This window comes from Anneissia japonica, unplaced genomic scaffold (assembly GCF_011630105.1).
Source record: "Anneissia japonica isolate Jap-2015-1 unplaced genomic scaffold, ASM1163010v1 scaffold288008_len1385354_cov213, whole genome shotgun sequence".
In the NCBI taxonomy this organism is placed as follows: Eukaryota; Metazoa; Echinodermata; class Crinoidea; order Comatulida; family Comatulidae; genus Anneissia; species Anneissia japonica.
In genome coordinates, this window is record NW_022720123.1 from 826,634 (window position 1) to 844,896 (window position 18,263).

The window sequence follows — 18,263 nt, forward strand, 5'->3', positions numbered from 1 at the left end:
CCTTCCAATCTAACAACTTATATCCAGCAGTTACAGAATGATATTATGCTTTACAGGCGCAGATCAGTAGGGGACACAAGGGAACGTGCCCCCTCGTTTTGCCACTAAATTTTAAAACGTCAATGCCAACCCCTTCCCCACTTTAAAAAAATTCTGGATCTGACTCTGCTTCATAATTTAGTCACTTAGGGACGCTTTAGGAGTGGAGTAATACATTATTTGAACCCATGACCTTAAAGTTAGAAATCAAGCATCATACAACTACAGATTCATTTTGTTTTTTCGTGACCCCCATATGGGGTCAATTATTATCATTTATTTATGGCTGAAACTGCTGTACCTCAAGAAAGGTCACGACACTATATACTACCGTATTAATTGATCTCTATGAAAGCATTATTTTGAAACTGAAGGCTGAATCTAAAAGTAAATTGTCATAAGTTCAACAGTTATTTTACAAACGTTCTGTCCCTCATATACAACAGCTGTTGACCGAGAAATAAATCGGTGTATACATTGCATATTACTTCTCTACATGTTAACAATGTTTTTAATCATGTTGCTCGTAAAAAGTTGGTACTACAGTACTACAAACAACAAATTACAATCGAACACATTCAATATTAGGTCTATATTATGTCTCAATTGAATATGGAAAATACTTAATCAAATACCAAGTGTTTTTATCGAACTGGTAGCTCCCTGTTTATCTCTCGAATTATAGATTAAAAAAAGATCAAGTGTTGGTGTGATTAACAATCTTTGCATCGTGAAGCAGTTGTTACATCACTTGTGTTTCTGGAATTTAAACGTGAAGCGTTAAGTATGAACTAAAGTGTACTTTAGTTGGTAGTTGCGTGATCCGCACTTCAATAAAGGTGATTAAGGCGTGAACAAAAGCAAGCAATTCCGTTTTTAACTGCCATGAAGCCATATCATATTTTGTGTGTCGGTTATCTTTAAAATACACATGCATTCCTTTACTCCCGATTGGTAAACATTAAGGTCATGGGTTCGATTCCCACTAGAATATTTTTTTTTAAGTAGGCCTACTTGGGAATGTACAGGTAGGGCAAAAAACATCATCTCATTATCAAACCATTTCTCAAAATGACAAAATTAAAACATAGACACATAATTGAATATTCTTGAACGAATTTATTAATTTCATAATTTAAGTATAAATGGTGTGTAAATCCATTAATATATTTTGTTGAAGTATATTTGTGGCACAAATAAATATTCTTTTGAACATTTATGACAGAGTTATATTGGTGCTACTTTTAATCAATTATGGCCCACCATCACCTATCCTATGTATGGTAACTACTAGGCTAACAGAACCTTTCTGGAATGTCAATCAAACTTAACAATTGACCAATCAGATCAAGGACAGGAATAAGCGCATCCTACAAACACATGGGTTGTCCCACAAACACAAGAATTTGCGTATGTTTTTACACTAGGGAGCTTTCGATTGCACGACAACGGTCGGACGTAGAACATAATGACTTCACTAAAAGTCATCTGCGCAAGCGAGAACATTAAGGTCACCTCGTCGAGTAGATTCTGGAACGCAATTTGGCCAAATCTACGTATGCAGAGAATGTAGGACGCCAGGTAGGATGGTCACGCATGAGTGATTCCGTTCTAACGTCGCGCCGTCGCACAAATCGAAAGCTAACTACTGTCATTTTCTGGGACTTTAGCAAAAATATCCAAGTTGGTTGAGCTTAGCAGAAAGGTCAATTGAGCATACCTTGTGATACCTGTTTTATAATTTTCTCAGCGATCTACAAGCTACTGTAGTTTCTAGCTTAAATATAGCTCCCCAATGTGTGAGTACAGTTATATATGTTGAACATTTCATATGCTAAAACAATTGATTGTCACTAAAACTGTTGAAAAAACTGGCAGTCTTTACTGAGTGACAATTATTTCATTCAGCTTTCTTCATCTTCAATGAAAAAATTTAACAGTGGCACCTTGATAGCAAGAGGTTGCAGGTTCGAATCCTGCATATATATGCTGTGTGTTTCATATGCAAAAACAAACGATTGTCACTTAACTGTTAAATAAACTTGCAGCTGTCTTTACAGTGACAATTATTTCATTCAACTTTCTTCACCTTCAACAACATAATTTAACAGTGGCACCTTGGATGCAAACACCACTTTCTTTAACGTCCTTTTGTTCAAATGCAATTTTCCTACATCACTCTCTGTCACAAGTCGTCGGATTTCTTCTTCATTGTCTCGTGCAAGTACTGGGACCATTATATGTCCTTTTGTTTGGTTGTTAATCTGAAGAGTGAAAAATGTGTCATTAAATTCACCAAAAATTATTTTGACATTTTGATGTTTAAGTGCAGGCCTAATATTTATGAATACACTGACATACCTTGATAACAACTTTAACCACTTCATCTTTACAAACTACCTTTTCATCTAATACTGGCCAACTTTGTTCTAACACTGTTTTATCCTGCAAATACAAAAAGAAAGTGATATATTAAATTGCAATTACACATTACAGTTGACTGTGATACTAATACTAACAATATCATATTGGTAGATTGATATTTTTATTGCCATTATTATTATCATTCTCCTTATGATTTTAAGACAACATACAGTAGAATTAAGGGGACACCTTCGGAACCAGAAAGGGGGTGTCCCCTGAATTCATAATAATTTATATTTACATATACATTCACAAATTATTACATACTTAATTTAATCACTGAAAATGAAAAGAATTTTCCTTACCCACTGAAATTGACTTGAAGGCTGAGCAACACTAGCTAGTCCTTGCCACATCTCAGAGGCAATATGAGGCGCCATTGGAGCAAGCATTATGCAAAGGCTAGCCAAGGCATCTTCATAGTTGACACTGGACATTACAGTAGCATCTGGAACTGACCTCAGGACACTTGTTAGGGTCATCAACCTCGAAATGGCAACACTCAACATATGATCCTTGGTGTACTGTTCACTAACCTAAAGATATAAAATAAAGCATTGAAATCAGAACAACCAAAATTCTGTGGAAGTCATGTGGTGCAGACTTCAGGCATACAATTAAGAGGCCATGAGTTTGAGACAGACCATAGGCAGATTAATCAAAGTGGGTGGGGGGAGCAGACATTTTTAAAATCAAAATAAAATGGGAAAAAAAAGAAAATTACATATTTGAAATCTGAGAGTACCACTTCCCCACCACGGGGTGGTGCAGACTCTCCATGTCTAAAAGTCCATCACTGGGTACCCGCTAATTTTAATTCCTGGATCGACCACTGCAGTAGTATAAATGGCTACCTTGAAAAAATTGAATGATCTACAAGAAAATGCTAGTACTCACTTCTTTGATTGCAGTATTTTTTTCAATTAATAATTTATCCTCAATTTTGTGATTTACTTCATTAGTAGTTGGAGTCTCATCTTTTTTTAAATTAATGTATCTTGTTATTAGTTGCCACATTCTGTTCTTCCATCGAACTATGCCAATAATTGCTGGAAAAAACAATATAAAAGACATTTTTGAAATATAAACTTTAAAATATAATTCTATGATGTGTTTTATGCATGAATTTAGAATTGGAATTAACAAATTTATCATCATTACTATAACCATCTTGGCCATTTTAATCATTAACTTTATCACTATCATCATCATCATTTAAATATTAATATTACCAACTTATTACATTAGGTTGTATTTAATGATCCACCATCCCTTCTAATAGTTTTAAATTTATGCATTGAATTCTTTAAATCGTTATTCACACAAAACAAAAGTATGAATGTCACTGCAACAACAATTCATTATTTGCTTGATCAAGGCTACTGAAGCTAGTAGCTGAAACGTAGCTGGTAAATCCCGTTTAATAATTAGGTTATCTTTGTAGAACAAGTACTTTATTCCTCATTTGTTTTGTAATTGAAATGAATTGATTTGATTGGATAATAATAATCATCATCATAATAAATATTAATATCAATAATAATAATAATCATCATCACCAGCACTATTACATTACACACCATCACATCACCACCTGCATCATTGCCACTATCACTATCATTACCAATAGGCACATACCTGTAAAACAGATAGATATTCATATCTTACCATCAACATTCCACATCATATTCAGTTGAGGGGGTACACCACTCAGAATAGCGAGTCTGATGGTGTCCACTCCATATTCTGCTACTGTTTCTACTGGGTCCACTCCATTGTGTTTGGATTTACTCATCTTTTCAAATTTCATTAGAAGCTTTTCTCCGCTAATTTTTTCAACAGGTTCATTTCCTAAAATAGACAAATAATAATAATAATAATAATAACAATAATAATAATAATAATAATTTGCATATTATATTTTTAGTTATATTAATTTTATGTAGTAATGCTTGTATCTAATTATTTTCTGATGATTGTATTTATATTTGTAGTTAAGATGTTTTCTGTAATTTGTAACGTTACATGTTGAGGGGACCCAAAAGATCAGCTTCTGCTGGATGGTTCACCCTCATTAAATAGGTTATAGTCAAACATAACTTTCTACAATACAACAAACCTGAAAAATCAATTTGTTCCTTCCTAAGGTACTGTCCAGTAGACGGTAGCCTATAGCTAGGCCCCATCACAAGGCCTTGGACCAGCAGACGTTGGAAAGGTTCCTTGTGTTTCAGCAAGCCTTCGCCGTATAAGAAATGGTTGATGAACCTTGCATATAAAAGATGCATAATAGCTGAAAATAATAAACAAATTACTCTCATAGTGGTGGTGTAGCTTGGTGCCTTAGGTACTTTCTTTGTTTTCTGAAAACTAAAGAACACCTCCACACCCTAATTAGTAAAATAAGCGCATCATAGTATTTCATATTGATGATGGCCCCTGAATTTAAGCTGACTTTCTGGGATAAGCTTGGAGGGTCACCCTTTATAAATATGGTTCTAAAATCCATCTAAATGAACTATTTTTCAGCCAGAAACTAACCACAAATGAACTTACCATGTTCTTTACCCCCAATGTATAAATCAACTGGCATAAGCCGGTTGGCAACTTCACTATTAAACTCTTCCTGTTCATTATGTGGGTCCGTGTAACGCAGAAAATACCAAGCAGAATCTACAAACGTGTCCATGGTATCGGTCTCACGTTGGGATGGTTGACCGCATTTGGGGCAATCGGTGTTGTACCAGTCAGAGACCTGTTGAAGTGGGGATTTCCCTTTTCCTGTTAGTGTATCAAGTTTTGGAAGTTGGACTGGGAGTTGATGAGTTGGTACTGGTACTGCCTACAGGGGAAGAGACAACAAGAATTAATAGCAAAATGTATTTGGGAGTATGTTATACAGCGCTAAGTCTTTAGGCTATCAGTTCTGAGGCTGGTCAAATGCCTTCAGTCAAGGCATTCTCTTTTTTCATCATGGGGGCTAAATGAGCACCGTGTAGATTATATTCCTTTACATTATTAAGCACTTATTTGTTGTAACGGTTGGTGCACTGGCTGCAAATCTAGCATTAAACTTTTAGGTCTGAGCTTTAAAACCAGCTGGTATAATGCATTCTCCTTCCTAATTTACTTTTCATCAAAGCAACTGAATTATTCAACAGAACAAATCTTTTCTACTGTACCTTACAATTTTGGCAGTGTATGATGGGTATTGGCGTTCCCCAGTATCGCTGTCTTGAAATCAACCAATCAAACTGCCTCCCACTGGTCATATGACCACCTATATCTTGTTGCCTTGCTTTTTCCATGATTGCTTCCTTTGCCTCAGCTCGGCTCATCCCTGTGAACTGTCAACAAATCAATCATGTCAAGTAGATGAAAGCTTTGCCATCTGTGAACAACATTTTCATCATCTTCAATTATTACTAATTCACCAGTAACATGTACTAAATCACTTATATCTATTACTATATCAGCACATCTATGTATTCGCTAAGTGTTTTCAGTGCAATCGTTGTACTTCGTGGCTGTCCCCGACGCAATCGGCATCACCTGACCAATCAGCATCACCGAATGCTGCTGGCGATAGCATGTAGCAATTGTATGGAAACCAAGCTTAAGAGTAGTGGACCATAATTATACAAATATTAAATGTTTATGAATGCAATGGAAAGAATGTTTTCATGAGTTGAAGGATTGAGTGAACAAGGTGGGTAATTATAAAAGCATGGTCACAAATAGAGTACAGGTATACAATCAGACCTTTAAAGACGCTTATCCGAGCTGAAATCAATATCATTAATACGTGAATCAGGTAACCCACCTCATTTGAGTTCATCAGCTTTTCATGATTGTCAAGGACAGTTGTGTACTTGATGCTGTGTATATCTGCAAACATCTGATCTTGTTCAACAGCACCTGGCACACCAGCATACTGTTCAACGTAATCTGGGAATGGATGTTTACTGGACACAACCAGAGGAATTGGTTGCTTGGTGAATGGATGTATGGCAGACACACCAAGTGCAACATCTTAGCAGGAAATGAAAAACAATCAATTCATTAAGTTTCTTGGTGTGGGGGAGAAGTCATCCATTTTTTCAACATTTCCAAGAGATTAAAAAACCCATTTTTTAATGACCCCCATTCCTCCTCTAAAAGTGTATACATTCAATGTTTTTCATACAAGGGTACATCACCTTTCCCCCATCCAAAGTATGTGGTTTGTACTCTTGTGAAAATTATGGTAATAATGAATGAACGGCCCCTAAGTAATTTTTTCCATATTCATTACATTGTAGCTTTAAAATAGTAATAGCTCACCTATCTGTTTTGAAGAGATTTCATTGAGTGTTTGTTGAACATCTGGGTTAATAATTTGTAGCAGACTCTCAGACTTCAGAAGAATATGAGTAGGAGCAATCAGAATGTAGGCAACACCAAAGACAAGCTCTGGACTACTAAGATGAACAGCAAGCGAAATGGATTTGTCATCACCAGCTAACTGTTTGCATAATAAACAATTTTTAGAGAATGTTTACAGTACCAGTTACATAAAATTAAGTAAGGTTATTAGCATTAATAATTGACAGGTTTCGCTTGGTGATATGTCTAAGTGGTCAATTATTTAGCAATGTTTCTATGCTTTTGCACAATTTTTCATCTTTATCGTCTCTTTATCTTATAACTCACAGATATATGGTATTATTAATAAATTTGGGTTTTTCTTCATACCTGAAGCTCAAATTCAAACGAACAACCACTGCAATCACCGATCCAATTTTCTTGCATACTCTTGATAGAATCCGGCCATTCCTTCAAATCCTCAAGACCATCGAGTAAGGACTAATTTGCATAAATAAACAAGCAAATTAATAATTGTAATTTACTGTAAATGGTAAGATAGCCCATCAGAGTAGAGAGGAATAGCAAACACAATATATAACTTGCTTACTTCTAGATCAACCTAAAAATTAATTGCATAAATGTGTGAAACGAAAAGGGTAAACTTACCTTTGAGTAGTGAGTCATCTTTAAGTACCATTGCTTTAAAACCTTCTGTTCTACTTTAGCACCTGACCTCCATGAACAACCATCCTCATCAACCTTTTAGGAATCGTCAACAAATTATATACACATAATGAATATATTGATTACATCAGGTAATAGTAAACTTTGAACTATTTTGTAGGAGTTGTCTTGTGAGAATTACCTGTTCGTTAGCTAAAACTGTTTGATCGACTGGATCCCAGTTAACGAGAGCTTCTTTCTGGTAAGCTAGGCCTGCATTGAACAGACGGACAAAGATGCTCTGGGTCCAGCGATAGTAATCAGGCTTACAGGTTGTTACCTCCTGTAATGTACAAATATAATTTGTGTCATGTTATGTAGTTACATTACAATATATCAACCAGTCCACCATTTACTGTAGATAAACTTAGCACATGCAGCCCAACAGAAAAAAATTAAATAAAAAATCCCTATGTTTGTTCTAGCCAACCATTTTTGGCTAGAAACTCCTTGTTTTCTACGGTCCAACACTGATCATCTGTCAAAAAGTAATATTAGAACTGAGCATAAAGTGGTATAAAAGCAATCCAGGAAGATTTTTGGAAGGAAACTTGGAACATCAAAGTTTGGGTGTGCAGCCCTCTGTGTTATTTTTAAAATTCACTTTCACCCTCTGAGCATTTTTAAGCCCACTCCTGACCTAGAACTCTATAACTCAGAATTGCAGACTAAATCCTTATTTAGAAGAATTTCAACAGAATCAAATACTTACCCTTTCCCAATTGAAACACATACTAAGGCTCTTCAGCTGATTTTTCATATGCTCTATATTACTATAAGAAATATATATAAAATAATAAAAATAATTATTTTCATAAAATTTCAACAGTTTTAATTAACTAGTTTTTAATTTTGTTTACCTGTATGTCCAGTCATCTGGTCGTAAGTCTCTTTCAATGGCTGCATTTTCAGCTGGTAGTCCAAAGCTATCCCAACCCATAGGATGCAGCACCTGATGAAAAAAAAAATATATTGCAAGATTCTTCTTAGCCAACATGAGAATTAACATCAGATGTATAGAGATAAGTACTCAAGCTCTGCTCACATCATTAAGATTTTTGTAACAAATACATTTTCCCAAATCAGTTAAATGATATCATGTGACATAATATGATCACGTCCATATGTATTAAGTGATATAACATCACGTAAGCCCATAAACATGTGTGATATGACATCATCGTGTCCATATTTGGGCAAATTCCACTACTGGACACTTCAGAAGAAAACACAATGTAGGTAGTGTATTTACCTGCTTACCATTCATGCGATGGAAATGCGCCATTGTATCACTGATGGTATACACACGCACATGGCCCATGTGCAGTTTGCCTGACGGATATGGGAACATGGAAAGCACATAGTACTTGGGCTTCTTATCCTGTAATTAAAATTTAAAATATATATGGTCAAAATTTTGAGCAATCTGAGCTTGGCAGTCAGCAACATACCAATTACAAAAACTTCTCTAGACCTCTTTATCCAATTGTAATCTTTCATCCACTCAAAGAATCCAACTATAACAGTCTTCTATCCTGTATATACAATCTAGTAACAATACCTACAAGCATTATGCATTATTTAAGATTAAGTGTCCAACATGTCAATAATTGTTTTTGCTTGCGCTCTTGAGTAAGATTTCTCAATCTCCTCATCCTTCTGATAGGGTGTTACTTGTGGTCCCCATATACTGTACTTAGTACATGAGCACAAATATGCTAGGTGTGGTGGCCATTGTCCATTGTAGGTGCTAAGCTGTTGTGGGTCCCAGGGACCTAATAAATATTTCATTGGTAATTTTCAAATGGGACCATATAACATGTGATACTAACATTTCTATTTATTGTCAGGGTTTCATTATATTTCTGCAACCACTTTTGCCATGATTCCTCCACTTTCTTCCATGTGTCAACGCTGAAATCATTTTTCTGAAATTTGAGTACAAGAGAGTATTTGAAACATTGTAAACTAAATATATAAAAGTAGTGATCAATTGCTTTTAATTAAATATTATAACAAAAAAATGTAAAATTGATAGGCCTGTATTCGTTTTAACTTTTGTGCAACAAAATAAACGACATAACATGAATCCTTCATTCATCATACCCATTCCCACTAGAGGATGATAAATACCGGATCGTAAATTTTGAGGAAAATGTTTTTAGTAGTTTAATTGATGAATACACATGATTCTCTTTATAGGTAGTTAACAAATTGTAGTTAAAGAAATAATCTTACCCATTTTCCTGTTATACTATATATTTGTCTTGTGATGTTTATGAAGCCATATCTACAAGGACTACTGAAGTACATCAATTTACCAGGTGGCAGGAACATCTCTAGTGTCGGGTCCGTATCATCAGCAGAGGTCTACAACTTTAAAGGATCGTGTATCATCAGGCATACTTAATATTAAGATAATATAAAAAATCTGACAGAACATGTGTCTTGAAATATAACTGTAGTGTGTAATTTAATATTGAAATTGAAAACAGCTTTCCACCAAGTCAGAATTCTTAAAGGCAAAACTACAGGGTTTGTGGATGACCCAGTAACATGGGATACCAAATTATGAGGACATTTTTTTCTGGAGCTGTTTCAAATATTGTTTAGTAGGATACTGACTGGATAGCAAAAGACTATAAATTGTTTAATGCTTATTAGACTATAAATACACCGTACTCACACGAATAAGCATCCGGGTGGTAACAATACTCAATTCAATTAAAATCAAAGATACATTTTATTGACCATTTATTAAAGTATAGTATATGAAAACGCAACAAAAAGAATAGCATGAAGCACATACTAAATTCCATTGTTTCAATCACAAGATCATGTTGCAATCATGAATATATCACCGTAAATGGAAGAAAGAGAATATAGCAGAAAGATATTTTGTTAGTGGAAAGATAGCAAAACAATAATACTTAGGCCTATGATAAATTCACGAACTAAAATATATAGAGCCTAGGCATATTAAATTTTTCGTTTTCGCAACTCCTTCGGCGCTCCATATATTTGTTCGAAATAAACCGCGACCGAAACAAAGCGCGACCGAAATGATGGGCTACCGGTAGTTTAGGTACTACCTCCTCCGGCTTAGTTAGTTAGACGGCTGCTCACTAGTGTTCGCTTAAATATATCAGGCCTAGGCCTGGGTATCAAACAAGACATATAACACTAACGGGTTAACTTACTTGTTCATACCTCTTCAATTATGCACTACGGTATTCCCGTTTTAAAAAAACAGATGCGAAACTACAATGTTTTCATGTGTACTATGTACGCCGCCATGTTTAGGCTATAAAACATATATTATCAACACACATAAATTTTAATACCTTATATTTCTTAAAATATATTTATTACTTTAAAAAATTAAGTGTTTTTGAAAATATATATTTAAAAAGGAATTTTATTATATTACTTTAAATAGTGTTGTTTGAGTGTCAAAATTTATGTTTTATTGTGAGAAGATATGACCTACCCACAATCCATTAAACTTCCTCTTTTAACTTGACGGCCTAAAGGTTGTTACAATGATTTAGATGAGTTCTAAAATCTTGGTTTTTTCTTATTTTACATATATCATCATAATTTTTCGATAAATATAGATCGTCATAAATATATTAAAGAATATTTGTATATACTTATTTCAACTGGGTTTTGACTCGTGTACATTGCAATTAGTATTTGTTGAACTCTGTTTCCGATACGTATATATTGTTGGTCGGACTAGGGTGGCCTACTACTAGAAGGCTTGGACTGGCAAATGCAAATTTAGTTGAGTCTTGCTTTATTCAAGACCTGTTGCCCGTGAACGAGGACCTACTTGTCCTATTAAGTTCAGTAGTCCTAAGGCTAGCCCTTGTTTTGTTGGGACACGAGCTAGGTATCCGTAACAACAACAGTATAGAACGGAACTAGGCCTAGCCGAACCCGGCCTAGCCTACTAGGGCCTGGTGACCACTCACTGGTGCTTAGCCTGGCCCTAGATAGGCTAGGTCCAAGAGAGAACCATCCCGAGCAAGCCCGTATTGGGAGAAGAGAAACCTCTGAAAACGATTTTAGGTTAGGTTGAAGGCTAGACTTCAAACATTCCTGATCCACCTAGCCTAGGCCTAGCCCTAAAGTAAAAAGGTGATATATTGAAGTAGGCCCCTGGCTGGGCCCAGCCCCATGTATTGAGTACAGTATGTGCTAGGCATAGGTCTACACTAAAATATTAATACTGACTTAAAAGCACTGTGTCAATAAGCCTGGTGACATTTTCATGAATATTATACTGTACATTTTTAATTTGGCTGTAGATATTGTTCTGGTTTTTTTTTTTGTTCAAAGTTTTAAATTTTATTGGTGGAGCTGCCTTGACCCTTAACTTAGTCTCCCTACCCTATCTTAATGTGCTATGACATGTCAGAAGAATATCCATAGTGCTTCAAATATCATCTCTCAAAGAGCAGCCCATTAATCAGCAGTGTGTACATTTTGTGAATACCTATCTCTAGAAATGGTCTTTAATATGTGATTACTTTCTTTTTTCAGATGGCGAAGAAAAGGAATAATGTTATTCCCAACATCCATTTACGTAAGAACTGGGCCACCAGAGTGAAAACTTGGTTTGACCAGCCAGCACGTAAACACCGACGTCATAACAACAGGATCAAGAAGGCTAAACGTATTGCCCCAAGACCAGCTGCTGGTCCACTCAGACCAGCTGTCCGCTGTCCAACTTTTAAATACCACACAAAATTGAGGGCTGGCCGAGGATTTTCCCTTGAAGAGCTGAAGGTAAGGGACATTTGTTATCGATAAAGAAAAAATAAGCCCATAATGTACTAAATGCCCACTGTTTTATAGAGCTGATATTGAACAAGCAGGAAATGTCTAGAAGATGGTGCAAAATACTATGACAATGGTATGTATATTTTGAGTTTGACAGTTTCAGGTATTGTAGTTGTAGCTTATTGTTTTCCCACATAGACTAACATAGGCCTAACTGATTTAAGTAGGCATTGTGGTTGAATGAAACAAAAGATATAATCATTTTACATGTTTTTTTATATGTTTTGGAGCCAGATTCTTTCTGATTTTCATGGTTAGACAGACCTATAGATTTGGCAGCTCACCTAGTATGTTGGTGTCCATTCCTTGTTTTTTTTTCTGAAACTCAACTTTCATTTCAATAAAATTTTGTTTTGGTCTATTGATAATACAGGCTGCAGGTATCTACAAAAAGACTGCCAGGACTCTAGGAATTTCTGTTGACCACAGGAGGAGGAACAAGTCTGTCGAAGGTCTGCAAGCTAATGTGCAACGTCTCAAGGAATATAGATCCAAACTCATTTTGTTCCCAAGAACAGCTGGAGTCACTAAGAAGGGAGACAGTGAGGTATGCAAAATGTATACACATGAGTATAAAAATGAGTAGTGCAAAATACTGCACATCTGATGCACTTCACATTGTACATAAATGCCTATAATTGACCGATTTGGCGATGGGCGTCACATAACTTTACTTGGGTGTTGGATATAAACATTCGACTGGCACAGCGGTGTTGTACATTGAGATTGCTATTGCAGCCGTCACTTGTTATTTGCTGTAAAGATCATCATAATTCCCAGTAAACTATTCCAAATTGACAGGAAATTAAACTTGAGATTTTTTCCTTAATCTTTTGCTAATGCTGTAAATGTTAGACCTAGGCCCTGTACATCTACAGCATGGTTAGGTATGCATGTGAGTATTCGACCCGCAAACTGTGCTGCAATGTTAGGGCTAGCTAAGCTTTATGAAGGATCACTTAAATTTCAAAGCATACAATCCTAGGAGAACGCTAGGATAAGTAAGTAAACACTATTTTGAACAATCGTATTGCCTTTCCTAGTTTTTACAACCATAACATTACCTTTAGTCCGGTGTACATTAATGGCCCATGTGCACATTAGAGAACGTAGTACACTCTTCAGAAAAGTGTAAGGGATGGTTTTCGGTGTACAGTCTAATCACCACCGGAAGGACCCCACTGGAAATAAGTCTTCTAGATTTTTGTGGGCTGTCCTTGGTGTTTACACTGAATAAATCCAATCCAATTCCTATACTATTGCACTGAATGTTTTCCATGTATACCCAAGTTATATCACCTGACCGGCTGTAAACAAAGATCGCTGAATCTGTCTATTACATCATTATTTGGGTTAATCTTCTACCTGTTGATTGCTGCATGAACTTCTTTTTAATACAATCAATACTAAGTGTACTAATTTCCCTAGTGTATGGGTCACAGATTATAATCAATATAATTATCATTCCCATTTTCGAAATTCAATCAACCTGCAAAAACAAGTCTGTTGTATCAACATTATTTTAGTCTAGTCTAGATTCATAATGTATTTAGCAATAGGATATTCTAACATGATCGTGGCCTATAAATGATCCTCTCTTTCCTTTTGGAAATGGTAAGACTACGTTATGATTCTATCTAGACCTAGCTAACCCTAGATCTGTCCATTTGAGATTTTGAATAGGCTCTAAATACTTCCAATACAATTTCTGCTCCATGGTTAATTCAAATTATATAATATCTGCACAATTATTATCATGCTTTTTATATAGTGCTACTCTATATTGCAATATCAATCCTTGAATACTGGAAAAATTCCATCTGATTGGTTGGTAGTACTGTAGTATCCATCATGCTTTCCCTAGTGTATACTAATAGCACTTCATCAAAGTTAATACTATGTAACACTCTGTAATAGATTACTTCTATTCATAATCTTTCTACAGCATCCTATGATTAAGCCTTGTATTACCATCATACTACTCTATGTTTACTCGCTTGGTGTGCTGAATGCATTCAAATTAATACCAACAAATGAATTGTAACTTGAATCTCTGAACTCACAAATAAGAATTATCTGTGTGGGTTTATCATGGTTTAAAAATCATGTTTTATTATACATACTTTACTGCTCAAATTACTGTGTAAAATTACACATCAGTGAGTATTTGTTATACAGTATTTGTGGTGAAGTGAAGAGGAAATTGTCGGAAAAATCAATTTTGAGATATTAGCATTACATGAATAATTGCATTATGATTTATAAAAAAAACAGTAGTTACAAAGTTATGCCGATGTTTAATAGCCTGATATTAGCAATGCATGTTTTGAAGATACAGCAATAAAACAAGCCTTCTAGCGGCACCTGCACTGGACGCCTAGTGTAACGCGATACAATCAGTTTTCAAAGGTGCTTGAAATTGTGTATACTGTAACAAAAGACACATGTTTATATTTGCCTGAATTAGCATGTAGTAAACAATCAAAATTTAATCTGACATTATACTGTAAGCTTTCCAAAGATATTAAGTTTGACATGCGGTTGACCTCAAAACAACATTAAAAAATCAAAAATTTTGTGAGTATTTTTATTGATAAATTGCCTTTATTTCTAATTTTTCTGGCTTCCAATGCCTATCAAAAATCTTTTTTTTTTTTTAAATTAGTATTTTATGCTAGAAAATATGAAAACTATTAAAGTATTCTAATTTGGTACTTAGAAACTTTTTATTTCGAAATTTGACATTGTCTATTGTTTTGGCTTTTACTGTATCTCTTAAAATCATTTTTCCAACTTCTGACTGTTTCCACTTGGCTGTGCCACATTCAGTTAAATTTGAAATAATTTATAAATACTGTCAAATTTTTTTCCTTTTCATAGGAGTCTGAATTGAAGCTTGCAACGCAGTACACCGGCCCAGTCATGCCAATCCAAGATGCTGTACGTCGTGAGAAGCGTCGTGCTGTCACTGATGATGAGAAGAAACACAGCGTGTACCAGTCTCTGAGAATGGCGCGCTCAAATGCGAGACTGCACGGAATCAGGGCCAAGCGGGCGAAGGCCAAGGCAGAAGCTGAGGCAGAAAAGCAAACAAAGAAGAAGTAAACAAACCTATCTGTAAATTAGAAGCTTCGCAAATAAATCTTACCATGTCAAAATGATGGAATGACATTGATTCCCGTGTCTGTTTTTTTTCTTTTATTTCTGTTTAGGCAGGAAAGATCGTCAGAGGCGGGTGGAAAAAAAATAAAACTAAAATTTTATTTTCTTGTTTAGCAAATAGTTTTGCCAAAAACAAACCGACAGAGGATAAAAATAAAATGTTATTGTTGAAGGTAAACAGTCTAGTAATGGGATGGTTAAATGCTTTAGGAAGAAATATACATTTCTTATTTTTGAAGATTTTAAGGCAGCGGCGGGCATAATAAAATTGCGCTAATTGGCCAAAATGAAATATTGTTTTTGTTATCAATATTGGAGGGTGGGAGGTTCGCAAAACAAGATATAAAAAGAGAGTCGTCTTACTGATCTAATATTTGTTTTAATTTTTTCTCGGCCATCACATTAGGATAAATCTAATACAGTAGCAATTTAATTTTATGTATTCCGTCAAGCTGTTTGGAATATTCTGCCACACCAAAACCATCATCTAGCCGAAGATGGTTTTGTTGCGGATCATAACAAAATTGATTTCGGGCGGAACTTTGCCCACCTGCAACATTTGCGTTGTAAGTGGCCATCACATAAACATCTCCACATAGTGCTCTGATGCTTAGTGAGTGGTGATGATTTTGTTGTGAAAAAATATCGTTAAACATGATCTGAAGCTGGGAATTGGAGAGCAAGTATATTAACCACAATGCTACATCTTTTTTAATTCAATTCAATTGAAAAATTATTTAATATCCAGGAGGAAATTCATTTTGATCATGGCATAATACACTATATGAAAACAATGTACAATAAATAAAAAAGATATATAAAATTGTTAAAACATAATTATGATTAAAATGAACAATTTCAAACAATTAAGAAAAACACAAAAACATTTAAAATAAGTTAAAAACATAAGAATCCTCAAACTATCCAGACCCGTATAATAATAATTATTTTATTGATTTTTATTTTTTATCTAACACTACATAACGAGTTCCATGTGATATTTTCACACCAATCTACTACTTTTGTATACTGTACAGAGTCAACCTCTATGTATGGAATGCAGTAATGTAATTGGATTTAATAATACCTGTACTTGACGTTTAATTGAGAAAGCAAGTCTAGCTGATTATGTAATCTGTAAATTTACTGGAACCAGTCAAATTCTGTACTGCAATTATTATAACATTGCTTCATTGTTACTACAATAATGGAGGACGCCACTGCACGATGTTGGGATTTGTTGTAAATTCTCTTTATCTTTATGATAACAAAAATTGAATCATAAAAGTAACAATGTATTCAGAATTGGTTTTCTCTATGGATGCATTATGACGATAGTCTAAATACTGTAGTACCACGATTTAACAGTTGTAGGGCCCGAGATTTGCTGACAGGAGGTCCGACAGCGGGGTCTGAACCAAGGGACCGACTAGAGCCTTGATCGTGGTCCCAGAATATGAATTTCTGGTAGGGCTCATGGGGATAGGATAGGGCTTAATATTGCCAAAAACTGTGCTTTTAGACCACAATATTAGGGATTTGCAATAAAAAATAACGTTACTGTATTTGGATATGCAAATTCATATTTTGGTTCGACTACGTTGTCGTCAGACGGAGGGGGAAAATTCCACCTGCCCCTGTTATTGAGGCACTGTATTGAGCACTGTTTTTTTTTTTCAAAATTCATTTAAATCATCCTGTAATTTCGGCAGATAAAATGTACCCACTAGCCACAACAAAACATTGATATGACATAAAAAAGTGCCATTTCTAAACAAAATTACCGGTGTTCCAGGGTCTTGAGGGGAAGTCCAGTTCGGAATCCGACGTAGATTTTGGATATTCTGGATTTCTAGGAATTTGGTATAGATGAAGTTTTTTATGCCTTATTTGAGGTAACTGGTTGCTAAAAGTTGTACCTTGCGAAGGCTCGTTATGTTAATGCAAGTGGTGGATATTTTATGTTTATGATAAGTAAAAATCACATGGAAATATCAAATAACAGTATACTATGTAATAAATGTTTAATAAAAGCGGTTAAAACGAAAGCAAGGAAAACACTCTAAACCTGTGGCAGTGTTGAAATACAAAAACCAATCTCGCGTTTATCCTCGATGATGCGATGGTCTCCTGATAAGTGACGTCGTTACGTCAGTCGCGCGCAATTAATTTCGGTTTCACGATAGCAAAACAGCTCGGATAATATACAATTTCTCAGTTACGTCATTAGATTGTATGTCATAATTCTTACTAAAATCGGAGATCTTAAAAGTTGACAACATGTTGCCATGAAAACTGCCTAATATATAATATTTTGGCATAACATGTCGGATTTTCATTATTTACTTAAAAGGAGTCTCGAATTTATCCAAAAGGTCCACAATCTTTAAACCGCTGCTATTATTGTAATTTATGGATACTCCGCGGCACGACAGAAGGTATTCCTAAGACAATCTCCACCTTTTTTTAAGGAAATTTTCAAATAATACTTAATGATATTGTACTGTTTATGCAATCTCTCTCGGTTGGTATTGAATGAGTTGTGGTGCAATTTGTTGTGCCGTAGTTTTATGGGTGGGTTTTGATGCCAACATATTTGTCAACTTTTAAGATCTGTGAATCTGAGTCACCCCCATCCCACCCCTTGGTTGGCAATACTGTACCTTTATACTTGAAATCTGTAGTTAGCTTTCTCCTTGTTTTTTTTTTTTTTATCATCA

General features: G+C 35.1%; 2 protein-coding genes across 5 annotated transcripts; one reads left to right on the plus strand and one right to left on the minus strand.

Moving 5' to 3' along the window:
* Nucleotides 1–1,263: 1,263 nt before the first annotated feature.
* LOC117111206 (probable leucine--tRNA ligase, mitochondrial) lies at nt 1,264–12,046 on the minus strand. 4 transcript variants are annotated; one of them, XM_033254095.1, is made up of 19 exons: nt 11,187–12,046; nt 9,772–9,909; nt 9,366–9,461; nt 8,786–8,914; nt 8,394–8,485; nt 8,246–8,306; nt 7,676–7,816; nt 7,477–7,569; nt 7,198–7,308; nt 6,787–6,967; nt 6,287–6,495; nt 5,646–5,810; nt 5,020–5,305; nt 4,583–4,756; nt 4,132–4,314; nt 3,361–3,512; nt 2,769–2,999; nt 2,401–2,484; nt 1,264–2,303 (listed from the first exon to the last, which is right to left on the minus strand). In XM_033254095.1, exons 2-19 carry the CDS (start codon nt 9,868–9,870, stop codon nt 2,115–2,117), a joined length of 2,676 nt encoding a protein of 891 aa, XP_033109986.1. In that variant the 5' UTR covers nt 9,871–9,909; nt 11,187–12,046; the 3' UTR covers nt 1,264–2,114. The 4 variants fall into 4 exon arrangements, with proteins under 4 accessions (XP_033109986.1, XP_033109984.1, XP_033109985.1 ...); XM_033254093.1 differs by lacking the exon at nt 11,187–12,046 and adding an exon at nt 10,734–10,846; XM_033254094.1 differs by lacking the exon at nt 11,187–12,046 and adding an exon at nt 10,744–10,829.
* A 7-nt stretch (nt 12,047–12,053) lies between these two features.
* LOC117111207 (60S ribosomal protein L13-like) lies at nt 12,054–15,556 on the plus strand. Its single transcript, XM_033254097.1, has 3 exons — nt 12,054–12,327; nt 12,755–12,928; nt 15,262–15,556. The coding sequence occupies exons 1-3, from the start codon at nt 12,082–12,084 to the stop codon at nt 15,484–15,486; spliced, it is 645 nt and encodes a 214-aa protein (XP_033109988.1). The 5' UTR covers nt 12,054–12,081; the 3' UTR covers nt 15,487–15,556.
* Nucleotides 15,557–18,263: the final 2,707 nt, after the last annotated feature.